This window comes from Amphiprion ocellaris, chromosome 19 (genome assembly GCF_022539595.1).
Source record: "Amphiprion ocellaris isolate individual 3 ecotype Okinawa chromosome 19, ASM2253959v1, whole genome shotgun sequence".
NCBI lineage: Eukaryota > Metazoa > Chordata > Actinopteri > Pomacentridae > Amphiprion > Amphiprion ocellaris.
Genome location: NC_072784.1, coordinates 28,942,233 through 28,956,721, shown reverse-complemented (window position 1 = coordinate 28,956,721; position 14,489 = coordinate 28,942,233). Strand labels below are relative to the sequence as shown.

General features: G+C 38.3%; 1 protein-coding gene across 14 annotated transcripts in view; it reads right to left on the bottom strand.

Annotated features, from left to right (window-relative positions):
• Positions 1-14,489, bottom strand: part of cep112 (centrosomal protein 112) — a 162,505-nt gene that overhangs the window by 116,564 nt on the left and 31,452 nt on the right. For all 14 annotated transcript variants that reach the window (XR_008599752.1, XR_008599753.1, XR_004847105.2 and 11 more), the window contains 3 exons: positions 14,059-14,177; positions 10,335-10,478; positions 207-361 (listed from right to left, as the gene is read on the bottom strand). Coding sequence is in view for 11 of the 14 variants with exons in the window: in XM_023267140.3 (XP_023122908.2) it covers positions 207-361; positions 10,335-10,478; positions 14,059-14,177 (418 nt within the window). In the remaining 3 variants the exon portion in view is untranslated. The remainder of the gene's footprint in view (positions 1-206; positions 362-10,334; positions 10,479-14,058; positions 14,178-14,489) is intronic.

Here is a 14,489-nt window from a genome sequence, read left to right as displayed (position 1 = left end):
AGTACAGAGCTGGGGTCAGTTTGCATGGCAGGTTTTAGAATACTCTCAATGATCTGTTCAACTAAATAATCATCACATTCCCGCTGCATTACGTCCTCTCTGATAGTAACATGTTATTTGAACATTTCTGAAGAACTCTGGTAGACATTTGAAACATTTCTAGTAAATTCTGACAGCTTAGTTATGAAAAGCCTGCTATTTCATACCGTCTGTTAGCCTCCTGCAGTTCAGCACTGAGGGATGCGACGTGGATCTCCAACTGGGCCTTTTCCTGAGTCACTTTCTGACGCAGAGCGTTGCCCTTTTCCACATCCGTCGACTGCTGTTTCACCCGCAGCTCCAGCTCACGCACCGTTTGCTCCTGGACCGCAAAGAGGCAGAAAAAAAAAAACACTAAGAAAAGCAGCAATAACCACTAAGGCAGGGGTATCAAACTCATTCTAGTTCAGGGGCCACATTCAGCCCAATTTGATCTCAAGTGACCAGTTAAATCACAGCAAAATAACCTACAAATAACCACAACTCAATTTTTCAGATTTGTTTTAGTGCAAAAAAGTACATTCTGAAAATGCTCACATTCAATGGACTATCTTTTTCCAAAACATCGTGAACAACCTGAAATTTCTGAAGAAAATTAAGTTAAATTTTAACAATATTATGCCTCAGTTTATCATTTACACATCAAAACTTACAGATCATAGAGGGTTTACAAAGGAACAAAACATTTAGTTATTTGGAACTGAACCATGTAGAATTTTACTTTATGACCAAAACGACGAAAGGCAGACAATAAAAGACACAAACAAGACAAAATATTACAAAAATGAGACACAAAACCACAATGAGTAATAAAGTACTTTATGATCTAAACGACAAAAACCCCCAAAAAACAACAAAAAAGGAGACCAAATATTACAAAAAAAGAAAACATAAAACGACAAAAGCAAGACAAAAAAATGACACAAACGGGACAAAAAATGACAAAAGCGAGAAACAAAATGACAAAAAAATAGGCAACGCAAGCGAGACAAAAAGAAAACACAAAACGACAAAAACGAGAAACAAAATGACAAGAAACATGAGACAAGCAACAAAAGTCAGACCAAAAAAAAAGCCAAAAACAACAAAAAGAAGACAAATTGTTACAAACATGAGACACAAAACGACAAAAGAACATTGAACAATCTGGTATTTTACTTTAAGATGAAAACAATTTCTCATGGTCTAGAAATTATTTTAAATTTATAGTTCCACAACTTTACAATAGTTAATGTCTTCTGTGTAATTTTTACACTTTACAAAGTCATCGATTGCACCCTCTGGTAGGCCGGTTTTGGGCCCGCGGGCCACATGTTTGACATCCCTGAGCTAGAGGGCTAGTTAGAGAATCAAACGCTGTCAAGTAAGATGTAGAAATCTGGTTTCTAATATGGAAGAATGGGGCTAATGATGGGTATCAACCCCTCTGACTTCATCCCTGACTGTACAAGATTCTAAACTGATTTAGTGAAAAGTTTGCAGTTTATTCCTTAGTTGCTAAACAAACTTATGGTCAAGTCAGCTCCTAGAGGATGGATTGCACTGAGATTCTCCAAATATCTGGCAGTCATCAGAGGCAAAAACCTCTCTACAAACTGTACCAAAGATCAGACCAGCAGAGACTCCCTCACTGCTGCTCAGGGTAAGATCATATCAGGAGAAAGTGTTTTAAAAGCCTCCTACGTTGCCGCTTTTTAAGTCTGTGCTGTTCCTTCCGTTGACAAAGGAGCCATTTCTGTCCACTGTTGAAAAGTTTCAAGTACAAGAAACAAGTCATAGCAGCTGTTGAAGAAAACCTGTACCTTTATTTCATGTTGTAAGAATCACAATAAAGTGATTATCGTATACGGTGTGTGTGTGTGTGTTCAGGCTGAAGCTAGATTATGGCACCACATCAACATATTTGAGTTATTTCTGTGCTGTTAATGTCAAAAGCTCAATCAGGGATTCTGATTTTCAATAAGGAAGATGATCAAAGTCTGGCTGACAGCTTCTTCCGGCAGCGTTTTGATGAAAAAGAAACGTCCCCTCTTTGCCTACTGTCCCTCAGCATGAACATACGACGGGCTGGAATGCAGCGTGGGCAGGCTGATAAAGGCGATGATGGGGCGCTGATTAAAGATGGAGCGTGCTAGTTGATCTAGACGATGACAGAGGCCAGTAACGACAGAAGGTGGAATGACGGGAGAGAAGGGAACGGTGTGTTTGAAAAGGGGCTGCTCAGACAGATTTTTGTCTTTGTGTTTGCAGCGCGGGGCGTCGGCAGAAGGAACAAGGGGCCTGTGTTGGTCCGGGACGCGTGCTGACACTTAGCTCTCTGGCAGCAGATGAGAAGAAGTACGTCTCCATATTGAAGCCGGACCGGGCACACCTGGACACACTCAGTGGGAGCAAATTACATCTCCTAATTAGGTGCTTTAGAAGGAGAATGACTTGGTGTGAAGAGTAGACTATATAAGCCCTCCCTTCAAAGCTTTGGAAGTGATAAAGTCTTTGAAGATGGGGGGGAAAAAAAGCATGTAAGTCGAAGCAAAAAAATTAATGTGGTGTGACGGTTTTTTGGAACTAAGGCCAGTAAGGTGTCTCTGTGTGTCTCTGCATACTGTGGTTCAAACGATATTGTTAGAGGAAGAGCAATAAGTGGTGGAGTAACATAAACCACAAGAAAGAAAGAGACAGGGTCGTCAAACAGCCGTAAAAAAAAAAAAAAAAAAAGAAATATGTAATCTTAAATTTAGAGTAAACTCATACAGATTTTTTTATGTGGACCTTTATTTAGTTGGTACTCTGTTTAGCTTCTGTGTTGGTCCTGCTTTTTCAACATGATCTGCTGTAGGTTGTTTATTAGTCCACCAAGGAACACGGTGGACTTATGTGATGATCGGCATTGGTTTGTTTGTCTGTCTGTCTGTCTGTCTGTCTGTCTGTTAGCAACATTACTCAAAAACAGACAAGCGGATTTGGATGAAATTTTCAGAGAAGGTCAGAAATTAAACAAGGACCAAGTGATTAGATTTTGGCAGTGATGCAGCTTAAAGTCTGGATCCACAGATTTGTTAAAGTTTTCTGTATCATTGCCAGATAGCAGCACGGCATCACTGTAACTATGACAACAAGTGAACACTACATCAGCTGCCTGCTGATGATCACATGATTGTGATCCTACCACAAATCCACCACTGTGGACTTATCAGGACTTATCCATCGGAAATTATACAACGATTGAACAGTCTTGGCAGAGTACTGCGCTCTCTGAGTGCTTTTCTTGTTTATTTATTTGATTAATTTCAGAAATGTCACAGTATCATAAAGGCAAATGATAAAATTAAATATGCAAAATGAAAAACAAAACAACCAAACCAAACCAAACCAAATGTAAAACCTAAAACAATGACTGAAAATGGACACAGCAGGTCCTCAGTTTCTGACGTCCTCGACCTACAGCATTTCGTGGCTATGTCGCCATCTCCCATAAATATTTTAAAAAAGTCTTGTTCCATCGTTCCGATGTACGGCGTTTGTGACGTTAAAACAAATTTCACGCAGGAACTAGTTTGCGAGCGGAGCGGACGAATGCGTCGTCACATGGCGCTATACGAGAAAGACGGCTTTGTTTACTTTCGCCGGTTGTACGCCACATACGTCACAGTACATGAGTTCCAACTTACAGTGAAAATCAAGTTATGCCACGCCGAAGGAACGGAATTGCAACGTAAGTTGAGACCCCCTGCACGATGAAGTTTAACTTATTAGCTGCTACATCTCATATCTTACTGTTTCCTGCTTGCATCAAACCTTCTACTTTCATAGCTCTTTAGAAACTCCAAGAACACATTTACTGTTCCGCATTATTGAATTTTCATTAATTCGTTACTCGTTAATATATTTTTGCCTCGAATTCATCCATTTTATACACACTAGCTTTTAGATTAAGGTTTCTCCCTCACCTTAAAACTGTTGCTGGAGCAAACTCCAAGCAATCTTTTTAAATAGTACTCATTTTGAGATCATCGTCCTGACTATTCCATGACTAATAGTTGTACACTAACTATACATAAGTACCTCACACGAAGCAAAAGAAGCTAAATTTCCCCTTTTATTTGAAAAGCAATTATACTATTATTCTATTTCAACTCATTAATCATTCCTGTAGCCTTCTTCTTTTTCTATTAGTATGAAAAATGCACTAAAATTCACCTTTAAGTTTATGTAGTGCTGTTTTCCAAAATCAACATTACTACTTAAGATAGTGAAAGATAAGAAAACACAATTTCGACAATGCACAGTGATAATAATTACATCATGATCAACAATAATTTGATGCGGACATGCATGGACTGCTGTCAAGAGCTTGTCTGGAGCAAAACCTCAGCAGATACCAGCTTGTCTTTATTTTCAAACACCTACTCAGTCACTCTACCTGCTCTGCCCTGTGCATAGATAACATCCAAAAATAACAGCATCTGACATATCTGTAAGCCCCCCGTGATCTCTGCTGGATAGAAATCCAACCAGGCAGCGGTGGGCAGACGAGCATTCTTCATTTCACTGTTATTAAACCAGATCCAGTGTGCTGCATTTGAAGGGGAATGAATCATCAACCTGAGTTTGTCTTGGCTTACATGTGCTGTACGTGAACCACGGGAACTTTTCATCATCGTGTCCTGAGTATGAACTTAGCATCTTCCCCTTAGAACTGCCAGAGCAAACCCAACCTTTATCTAAACCAGAAATAAATAAGGACACTTAGTAAAACTGTACTGGGAGCTTCTGGATACCAGTAAACCCAGTACCGACTACACGGAGACCCCAGTTTATAACCAAATTCCAGACCTGACTACATTTAAAACTCCAATAAATAAATGTCTAATCAATCCAGTTAATACCACCAACCCAGTTTTAGCCAAAAATGTAACTTTAACCCAGGTGAATCCAGCAGAGACCGGTTCTACATTCAAACCTCACTGAACAAAACCCTAAATCAACTTTTGACTGGAATTAAACACTAATAAAGACACTTGTGACCCACAATGGTGTTAAAACTCAGTCCAATCTGACTTTAGATCCACATTAAACCCATAACTATATGTTTAACCCAGTTTAACAGAAGATTAAAAACTCTTACTTTACGTTTAAACCTAGTTTTACAGCAGACACTAGCTAAGTTTAACCCTCGACTTGACTGCATTCACAACCCCATTCATCAAACGTCAAATTTAACTGGGAACTAAAACTAGATTAACAAGAAAAGCACTCAGAGAGCGCAGTACTCCGCCAAGGCTGCTCAGTCGTTGAATCATTTCTGACAGCTGAAATGTTGAAAAATTTCGCAGCAGAAATCACGGCAATATAGAATGTGGCCATTTAATATAGATGTACCCACAAACAAAATGATGTTGCGCTGATCACAGGCGTGTGTTATGCATGTGTACGTTATGTACGGATACCGAATCACGTGACCTAAATATGTTGCGGGCAGCAGGAATTGATGGGAGTCGGAAACACTCCCATAATTTAATCAATTGTTCCTTGTAACATTTCTGACGGATAAGTCCCAATAAGTCTACAGCGGTCAATTTGTAGTTGGATCGCAATCATGTGATCGTCAGCAGGCAGCTAACGTTGCGTTCACTTGCTATCATAGTTATAGTGATGCCGTGCCGCTATCTCTTCCCTGGAAATTTCATCCAAATCCGTTAGTCTGTTTTTGAGTAATGTTGCACACAGACAGACAGACGGAAGGACAAATGTACGCCGATCGTCACATAACTCCAACGTGTTTCTTGGCGGAGTAAAAATAAACAATATGGTCACTTGTGAGTTGCATTCATGAAATTGAGTGTCCAGATATTCAAAGCTGCTAAAACTGTTTGCTATTAGGTCAAAGTGTTGAAGACTGAATATTCTAACATAGAAAAGGTCTGGATATTCAAAAACTAAAGCACAACCTTAACACCAAACATTAAGCTTAGAGAACACACCTGTGATAAGTCCACTCTGAGCATGTTCAGTGTGTGTGGGGCAGCAGGACTGCGGCTAATTTACAACGACAGAGGGCTCTTTTCATTCCCTTGGACCTTGTCTGTCCTTAATTATTAAAAAAGGGGCCTTACCATCCAGTGTTTGATGCCTCTTAAATGTGGGCCTGTTGACAGATTAAGGCCAGGAGCAATAGGTGTGTATGTGTGATGTGTGTATCGGCCCATGAATGCTGATACTGATAACAATACTATTTATGAAGCAGAGCATCGACTGGCCTCTAGTGTTGATGATCCCAACTAATGAAATGTGCACAATCCCATTTAAAACCAAAGTCCTTTTATATGACATCAAAGAAAGTGCAGCTTTGGGAGGTGTACATGTGTGTGTGTGCACGTCCTCCAGCACAATCATAGCGATGGGTAACTTTTAATACATACTTGGATCAAAGACCTTCATAGAGATGACAGACATATGATAGGAGAGTCATTTTCACCCAGAGGTTAGAGGATGTCTCCTTTCATTTCAGTGGTGGAGTGGTGTGGGCCACTGCTTTATGATCAGACATGTGACATGTGTATATGTTTAGAGCTAAACAACGCACAAGTTTTGGGTCATTCCAGAATTGGAGGACATTTAGGATTCAACATTTTTGAAAAATAAACCTTCTCTTTTACAGTTTTCTACGCCATATTCATCACTAATAGCTAATAAACTATCAAAGGCTTGATTGGCTCAGCTTCCACATCAATGGTAGCATTTTTATTCCATGTTTTATGTGTTGTTTGCTAACCCTACTCTAATCACAGTAACAGGGTTGCTAATCCATGCTAATGTGATCTTTTTCTCAGCAGTAGAAGCTAGATATTTAGCTGCTGTTACTGCTGACCAAGAGGACAAACTGACTGATGGAAAACAGTCCAAAGAATTAGTCTGATCCTGATAATATGAGGTAGAGTGAGACATTCAATCAAGGCTGACAATGGGATGGAAATATGAAAAATAGAAGAGAGGACATAGCTTTGCTCTACCAATTCTTTAAGAAAACTGTTTGATGATGTAAATTCCAGCGTATCATGTGATTCACTGTTTTCTTCTTCTTCCACCAGATAAAAAGGTTCTGCTAACAGAGTTGTTGAGGGACATATTCCATGTATAATAATTATTATTTAAATAATTAACCCTAACCCTAACCCTTGATTAAAAAAAACGTTCCCACAATTACAAGAGACATCAATGAAAAAAATAATACCAAAAAAAGAAGATTAAAACTTAATTTTAACTGTTTTATTAGAGATTCAATTTGGTCATCAGTGGGGTGGGACAAGATAAAATGGTAGTTTAGGAGGAACTCCAGACTTATTTGGTATTTGTAAAAATATTTTCAAACATTCTTTTGTCCTAGTTTTTTTTTTAGATTTGGTCTCAGGACAAGAACATTTACACAACAACTGCATGTTTTAGTATTTTGTACATGGATTATTTGAAATTTGATGGGTGGGACGTAAAATGTCCTCCAATTCTGGAATGACCCTTTATGCAAAACCACAACCCTCTAGTCACACAGAACCCTGATTGTTTCAGTGAAGGTCTGGAGTCGAACGTACATGAAGAGTCTGAACACTTGAATCCACAGCTGCTGTTGAGAATGCATCTCTGAAAGCTTCTAATGTTCCCTTAGGTGTAAGAGATGATCACAGACTGACCAAACAAAGTCAGATTATGTTGTGTGAAGTCTGGATCAAGTTAGAATTAAAAACTGCTCCAGCCTGATGTTGTTATCTTGTATAAAAAATAAAAAGTACTTCATGAAGATCAATATCTGAACCACACACAGTCATTGAAGAAGTACTCAAATCTTTCACAAATAAAAGCCCCACTGTTGAAATTCTACTTAAATATTAGCAGAACGATACTATCACCTTAGTTACTTGCATATATATTTTTTTTATACATTAGAGCCCATTTAATAACTGTAAGGTGAGTAATTAAGAGCAAATATATCTGCAACATTCTGTATGACTTTTATTATATGGTATTTTTCATACTAATAGTATGTAAGACAAAGTTCTTTTCAGAAAAAATGGCGACAGCAATAATTAATGAGTTGAAAGAGATAAAATATAATTGATTCTCACCTAAAAGTGCTAGTATTTGAAGCAGCACTTAGGCATAATTAGTGTATAACCATATACACTAGATAGAGGTTAAAAACAGAAGGACCAGCACAGAAGCTAAACAGGCTAAAAAAAAAACCTGTATCAGTTTAAGTATACGCTAAATTTAGGAGTTTTTCACTGTTTTGCCTTCTCATTTGATAACTCTCACTCTCTTTGGGGCCTCTAACAAAAACAAAACAGTAATTTTACTTCACAGGACACAGTAGTTGTTAGTCTGATATTGTACCATTTCATGGTTTTAACATGTTACTTTGGATATGAGCTAATGTACTAAAACAAACAGACCAGTAACTCCTGTGTTCTGAAAGGTAAAATTACTATTTTCACCAACGGAGTCTGGCGGCTTTGAGGAGAGGACACAGCAACATAAAAGCTTCTGCTGGAAATACGGTGAAATGGTGAAAACAAATGCTAAATATAGGTTACACTTAAGCGGATAAATGTTATGTTTTGACTCCATCCGACTACGGACAAGTACCTCATACAGAAACCAAAGTTGAAGGTGAGAATCAATCACTTCAGGGTCATTCCAGAACTGGAGGACATTTTATGTCCCACCCATCAAATTTTAAATAATCCATGTACAAAATACTAGAATATGCACTTGTTGTGTAAATGTTCTTGTCCTGAGAACAAAAAAACAAGGAGAAAAAAATGTTTGAAAATATTTTTTAAAAATACCAAATAAGTCTGGAGTTCCCCCTAAAATGGCATTTTTCTCTTGTCCCGCCCCCCTGATGACCAAATTGAATCTCAAATAAAACAGTTGAAAAGAAATTTAAATCTCCTTCTTTTGGTATTATTTTTTTCATTGATGTGTCTTGTCATTGTGGGAACATTATTTTTAATCAACATAATATTTTAAATAACAATTATTAAGCATGAAATGTGTGTCCCACAACATGCATGCAACCCTGTTGATGACATTTTCTGTTGTGTCTCATTTTAGTTGTTTTGTGTGTTTTTGTCATTTTGTGTCTTGTTTTTGACATTTTCTGTTTTGTTTCTGTTGTTTTGTGTCTTGTTGTTGTCATTTTATGTCTTGCTTTTGTTGTTTTGTGTCTCGTTTCAGTCATTTTGTGTTTTGTTTTTGTCGTCAACATCATCAAACAGTTTTCCTAAGGAATGGGTAGAGCAAAGCTATGTCCTCTCTTCTATTGTTCACATTTTTATATCATTGTCAGCCTTGATTGAATGTCTCAATCTACCTCATATTATCAGGATCAGACTAATTCTTTGGACTGTTTTCCATCAGTCAGTTTGTCCTCTTGGTCAGCAGTAACAGCAGCTAAATATCTAGCTTCTACTGCTGAGAAAAAGATCACATTAGCATGGATTAGCAACCCTGTTACTGTGATTAGAGTAGGGTTAGCAAACAACACAGAAAACATGGAATAAGAATGCTACCATTGATGTGGAAGCTGAGCCAATCAAGCCTGTCATTTGATAGTTTATTAGCTATTATTGATTAATATGGAGCAGAAAACTGTAAAAGAGAAGGTTTATTTTTCAAAAATGTTGAATCCCAAATGTCCTCCAATTCTGGAATGACCCAGAACATATTCTATAGATCAATGCAGACTGCTTTACTGACACACAATACATGCATCTACTACCTTTGGAGTGATAAACTGGATTAGTCAATTGACATTTTAAGAATCGTTCCACCACAGGTGTAGATTTCGCCAGGCTATTCAGTTCAGTAAGTGGCATCTGATTGCTCCAGAAACAGTTTTAAGATGATGGAGAAACTCTGATCTATAAATTTCCGAGTAATTTTCTGTCATGTGAAGGTAGTGGAGATAAAAATATATTAGTTAGCAATGTAGAAAATGGATATACTCAAAATAAACTATAACAATGAATTAATAATATAATAATGTGAAACAGTAAATGTGTTCTGGAGTTTCTAAAGAGGTATGGATATGTAGCAGGTAGGAGCTGATACGTTAAACTTCATCCTACTCGTTTTGGATTTGGTGTTGTTGTTTTTAATTTTTCGATTTGAGTATTTTCTTTTTGTGCCTTTAGGATACTGTGACATGTCTGAAATAAATCACAAATAAATTTTAAAAAATTTAATTAAAAAAAGTACCTCAAAAATGAGCAAATGTCCACACGCGTTTCCGTACTCACGGTTGCTTGTGACCGAGCGTTATACTCCGACTCCATCTTGGTCAGTCTGAGGTTGGTGTCCTCCAGAAGGTCCTGGATGTTCTCCGTGTGCTTCTTCTGCAGCTGAAACTTCTCCTGCTCCATCTCCGTCACGGCAGCATGCAGCTGGAAGGTCAGAGGTCAGCTACATGTCAGTCACAGAACTTTCTCACTGTATTCACACGACTTTGGCTCATTTCATTTATCATTGTTTACCTTTAGCAGTTAGCCACAGAATTGACTAATTCCATTTAAATAAGCCTGAAAGTCAGTGGTATTTCCCAAAGTATTACTCTTCAGCAGTATTCTAGTGTACAAAGTGATTGACTGATGTTTTTATAGCATGTAACAGTGTACTTATATTAAACGGGACATTGTTTTGTACATTTTTACGATATAATGGCACTGTTGTCTCACACGCACAATGATGACTGTTTTTATTAGCTTATTGTATGATGGCAGAACAAGTGTTCACAGGTTTAGTTCAGAAAAGCATTTTCCAACAACAGCCCAGCGAATGAAGAAGTACAAAGAACTGCCAAATTAAAGGAAAAACCATGATAAGGCATCTTACTAAGATGTTAGGCCACCACATGCAGCTAGAGCAGTTTCATTCTCCCTGGGATTTATTCTACAAGTTTCTGGTATTCCACTGGAGGTTTTTCCAAAAGATATTCCCCAGTTTGATCCAAATTCTCCCAAAGGTGACTGCAAAGGCCACAGAACATGAATTACATGATTTTTATACCAATCAAACCATTCATTGTCCCCTCGTGATGATTGGTTTATCACAATCCTGAAAGAGACAACTCTGTTTGGTCGCAGTCAATCAAAACAAAGTTTCCTTAAAAGCAGAAGTGGATCCAAACTATCCATCCATTATCGATACACCACTTAATCCTCGTTTGGGTCGCAGGGGAAGTCTATCCCAGTTGACATAGGACAAAGGCAAGGGACACCTAAACAGGTCATCAGTCTATTGCAGGGCTACACATACAGACAATCACACTCACATTCACACCTACAGACAATTTTGAATCACCAATTAACCTCAGCAGGTTTTTGGACTGTGGGAGGAAGTCAAAGAATCTGGATAAAACCCACACATGCACGGGGACAACATGCAAACTCAATGCAGAAAGATCTCAGGAAAGCTGGGACGTGAACCGAGGATCTTCTAGCTGTAAGGCGAAAGCGCTAACCGTCAAGCCACTGTGCAGCCCCCAGATCCAAACCATGCCAGCATAATAGATGCCTTTAATGTAGGGGACAAGTGTTCAGGATTTTCCTTTAATTAGTCACCCGTCTGTACCTGAGGCTACTGGTGAGGAATTTGTTTTCTTTCTGCAAGTCATGAGTCTGATCGTTTAGAAGCAGAACCGGAGCATGAAAAAGCCATTTAGAGATCTATGAGTGGCACAACAGTCAGGCCTATTCAGCAGAATCTCATATCTTATTGGTAATTACTGCCTCAAACAGGCTGCCAAATGTGGGAAGTCAGAAGATCTGACAAACCCATAAACATGTGATTCAGCTGCTATGGTCAGGCAGAGAAAAGACTTCCAAAAGCTGATGGATGCTCTAAAAGTCTTTAGTGTGTAAAGAAATAGAGCTGCTTTGTCTGAAAAGCTCACATCTGTCCATCTGCTTGACTACAAAACAGTGGAGGATTATTTCAAGACTTGAGTTGCTGTCTAATGTGGGTTCTTTGAGTGGTCGCAGCATGATGTGTTGAAGATAAGACAGGCTGCACAAGAAATATAGCTAGCACTGAGAAATATTAATTAATTTCTAGGCATATAAACAATTCTGAAAATGTAATAACATAAAAATACATGTTGTGTATATGCGAAAAATGTTAATTCAACGCATGGTCCAATCTTTCTAGTGATGGTAATAGTCAAATCAATTCTGTAGAAATGTAACATCTTGGGTGTTGAACATAACTAACTTTAACAACTTTGCTCTCCACATGCTAAGCCACTTTGGATGAGTTTACATTTCATTAGAATCTTATACGCAGATGATACAGTTATATATACGGCCGCCATGACACCATCACACAACATTCTGTCTTTATGTATGGTTAATGTCCAAGAGTGGCTTGTTCAAAATCACCTCGTATCAAACCTGGAAAAAACGGTGTCTCTGTGTTTCTCAGTTAGGAAATCAAACCAACAATATTTTATAGCTAATATAAAAAAAACAAAAAATCAGTTCCATGACTGAATTCAAGTATCTTGGGGTTGTATTAGACCCTCAACTTAAGTTTAATGTCCATGTAAAGAAGATTTCAAAAACAGTTCACAAAAATCTGAACTGCTTTGAGTTAATCAGAAATGATATTCCTAACCAGACAGCCCCATCTACAATAAAACACATAAGATCATTATACAATCAAGCTCTGAAAAATACAGATAAAAAAAAAATTTGATGGCATCACTGTCTTTTTTTTTTTTTTTTTAATACAATTTATTGAGTTTTGAAAGCTTCATCGAGCTTTGCTTCATCAAATTAATCCTTAAATGCCTCAATAAATCAGCGCCACAGTCACTCTGTGGATTCATCTAAAGACAGGACGGCAGCAGTGTCACCAGTAGCTCCACCAACAACAACTGTCCAACCAGGGACGGGAGTTCAAAATTAGCTCAATGTTGTACACCAGGTGTGTCAAACATGCGGCCCGCAGGTCAAAACCAACCCATCAGAGGGTCCAATCCGGCCCGCGGGACGACTTTGCAAAGTTTAAAAATTACAGAGGTGAAAATGAATACTTACTGTGAAAATATTTAAAGACATTGAACATTGTGCAATATAATGTGAGTCAGCAGCTTCAGTACGACTGAGTTTGGTTTGGTTGAACCCTATCATTGATGCACTGCCACAACTTTTCTGTATTTTTTTGTATAAATTTTAAACATTTACAAGGCAGGGGAACAACTGAACCTTCTTCCTCAATAATTCCCACTTTAGTTTGTATGGTGTGTTGTCAGGATTACTACACAGATGTGGAAATGAATGGGAATTTAAAATAATTTCTAGATCTTGGCAAGTTGTAAAATACTAGATTGTTCAGTTTCAGATACCTGAGACTAAATGTTTTGTTCTTTTGTAGACACTCTGTGATCTGTAAGTTGTGATACACAAATGATAAACTGAGGCATAATATTGTTGAAATTTCACTTATTTTCCTTAAGAAATTTCAGGTTGTTTATAATGTTTTGTAAAAAGATAGCTCATTAAATATGAATATTGTCAGAGGTACTTTTTTGCACTAAAACAAAGGGAAACATCTGGAGTTGTGGTTATTTATAGGTTATTATGTTATGATTTTACGGGTCCGGCCCACTTGAGGTCAGATTGAGCTGAATGTGGCCCCTGAACTAAGATGCATTTGACACCCCTGCTATACACTCTATATGCAATGCATCAGATGTTTTCTATGTTAACTGCATGGTCCCTGATCAAATAAAGAAAAATAATATACAACCTCAACAGCTCAGTTAGCTGCAGCTATCGGAGTGAAAAGACAGTTCACACAGGGCAGAGAGCATTCATTTTTCAGCACCAAAAAACCCAAAATAAACACTTAAGCAGCACAAGAAGGAATGCAGATTACAGCGGAGCTGCTAGTCTCATGCTAACAAACTGTGTTCCTCTGGCTCAAGGCTGCACAATCTTCCAGCCCTTCAACTTGTCCTCGTACCTTCTTCTCCCACTCGTTTTTTAAAGAGTCGGCGCTCTGATCCGACAGCTTCCTCAGCTCCGCGATCTGCTTCTCTTTGCTCTGGCAGATGACCTGCGATTCCCTCAGCACACTTTGAACTGTGGGAGAGCACAGATGCAAACACACAAAGAGCAGTCAGGCCCTGCTGCAGGGTACGAACAGACGGACGCTCACAGACAGACGGACGCTCATTGATGCCCTGTCAGGAAATCAATGTCAATAAAGATTTTGCTTCTATCACAAGGTTAGAACTGCTTCTCTGTGCGAGGTTTTCTCACATCAAATGCTTTCAGAGACAGGAAAATGACTAGAAAAGAGAAGACAGGCTCAGGAAAAAATTTAAAACAAAGAAATTAAGCATGAAGAGCGGCACATATTATGCGATTAAAATGTGATTGAGCGGCACAGCT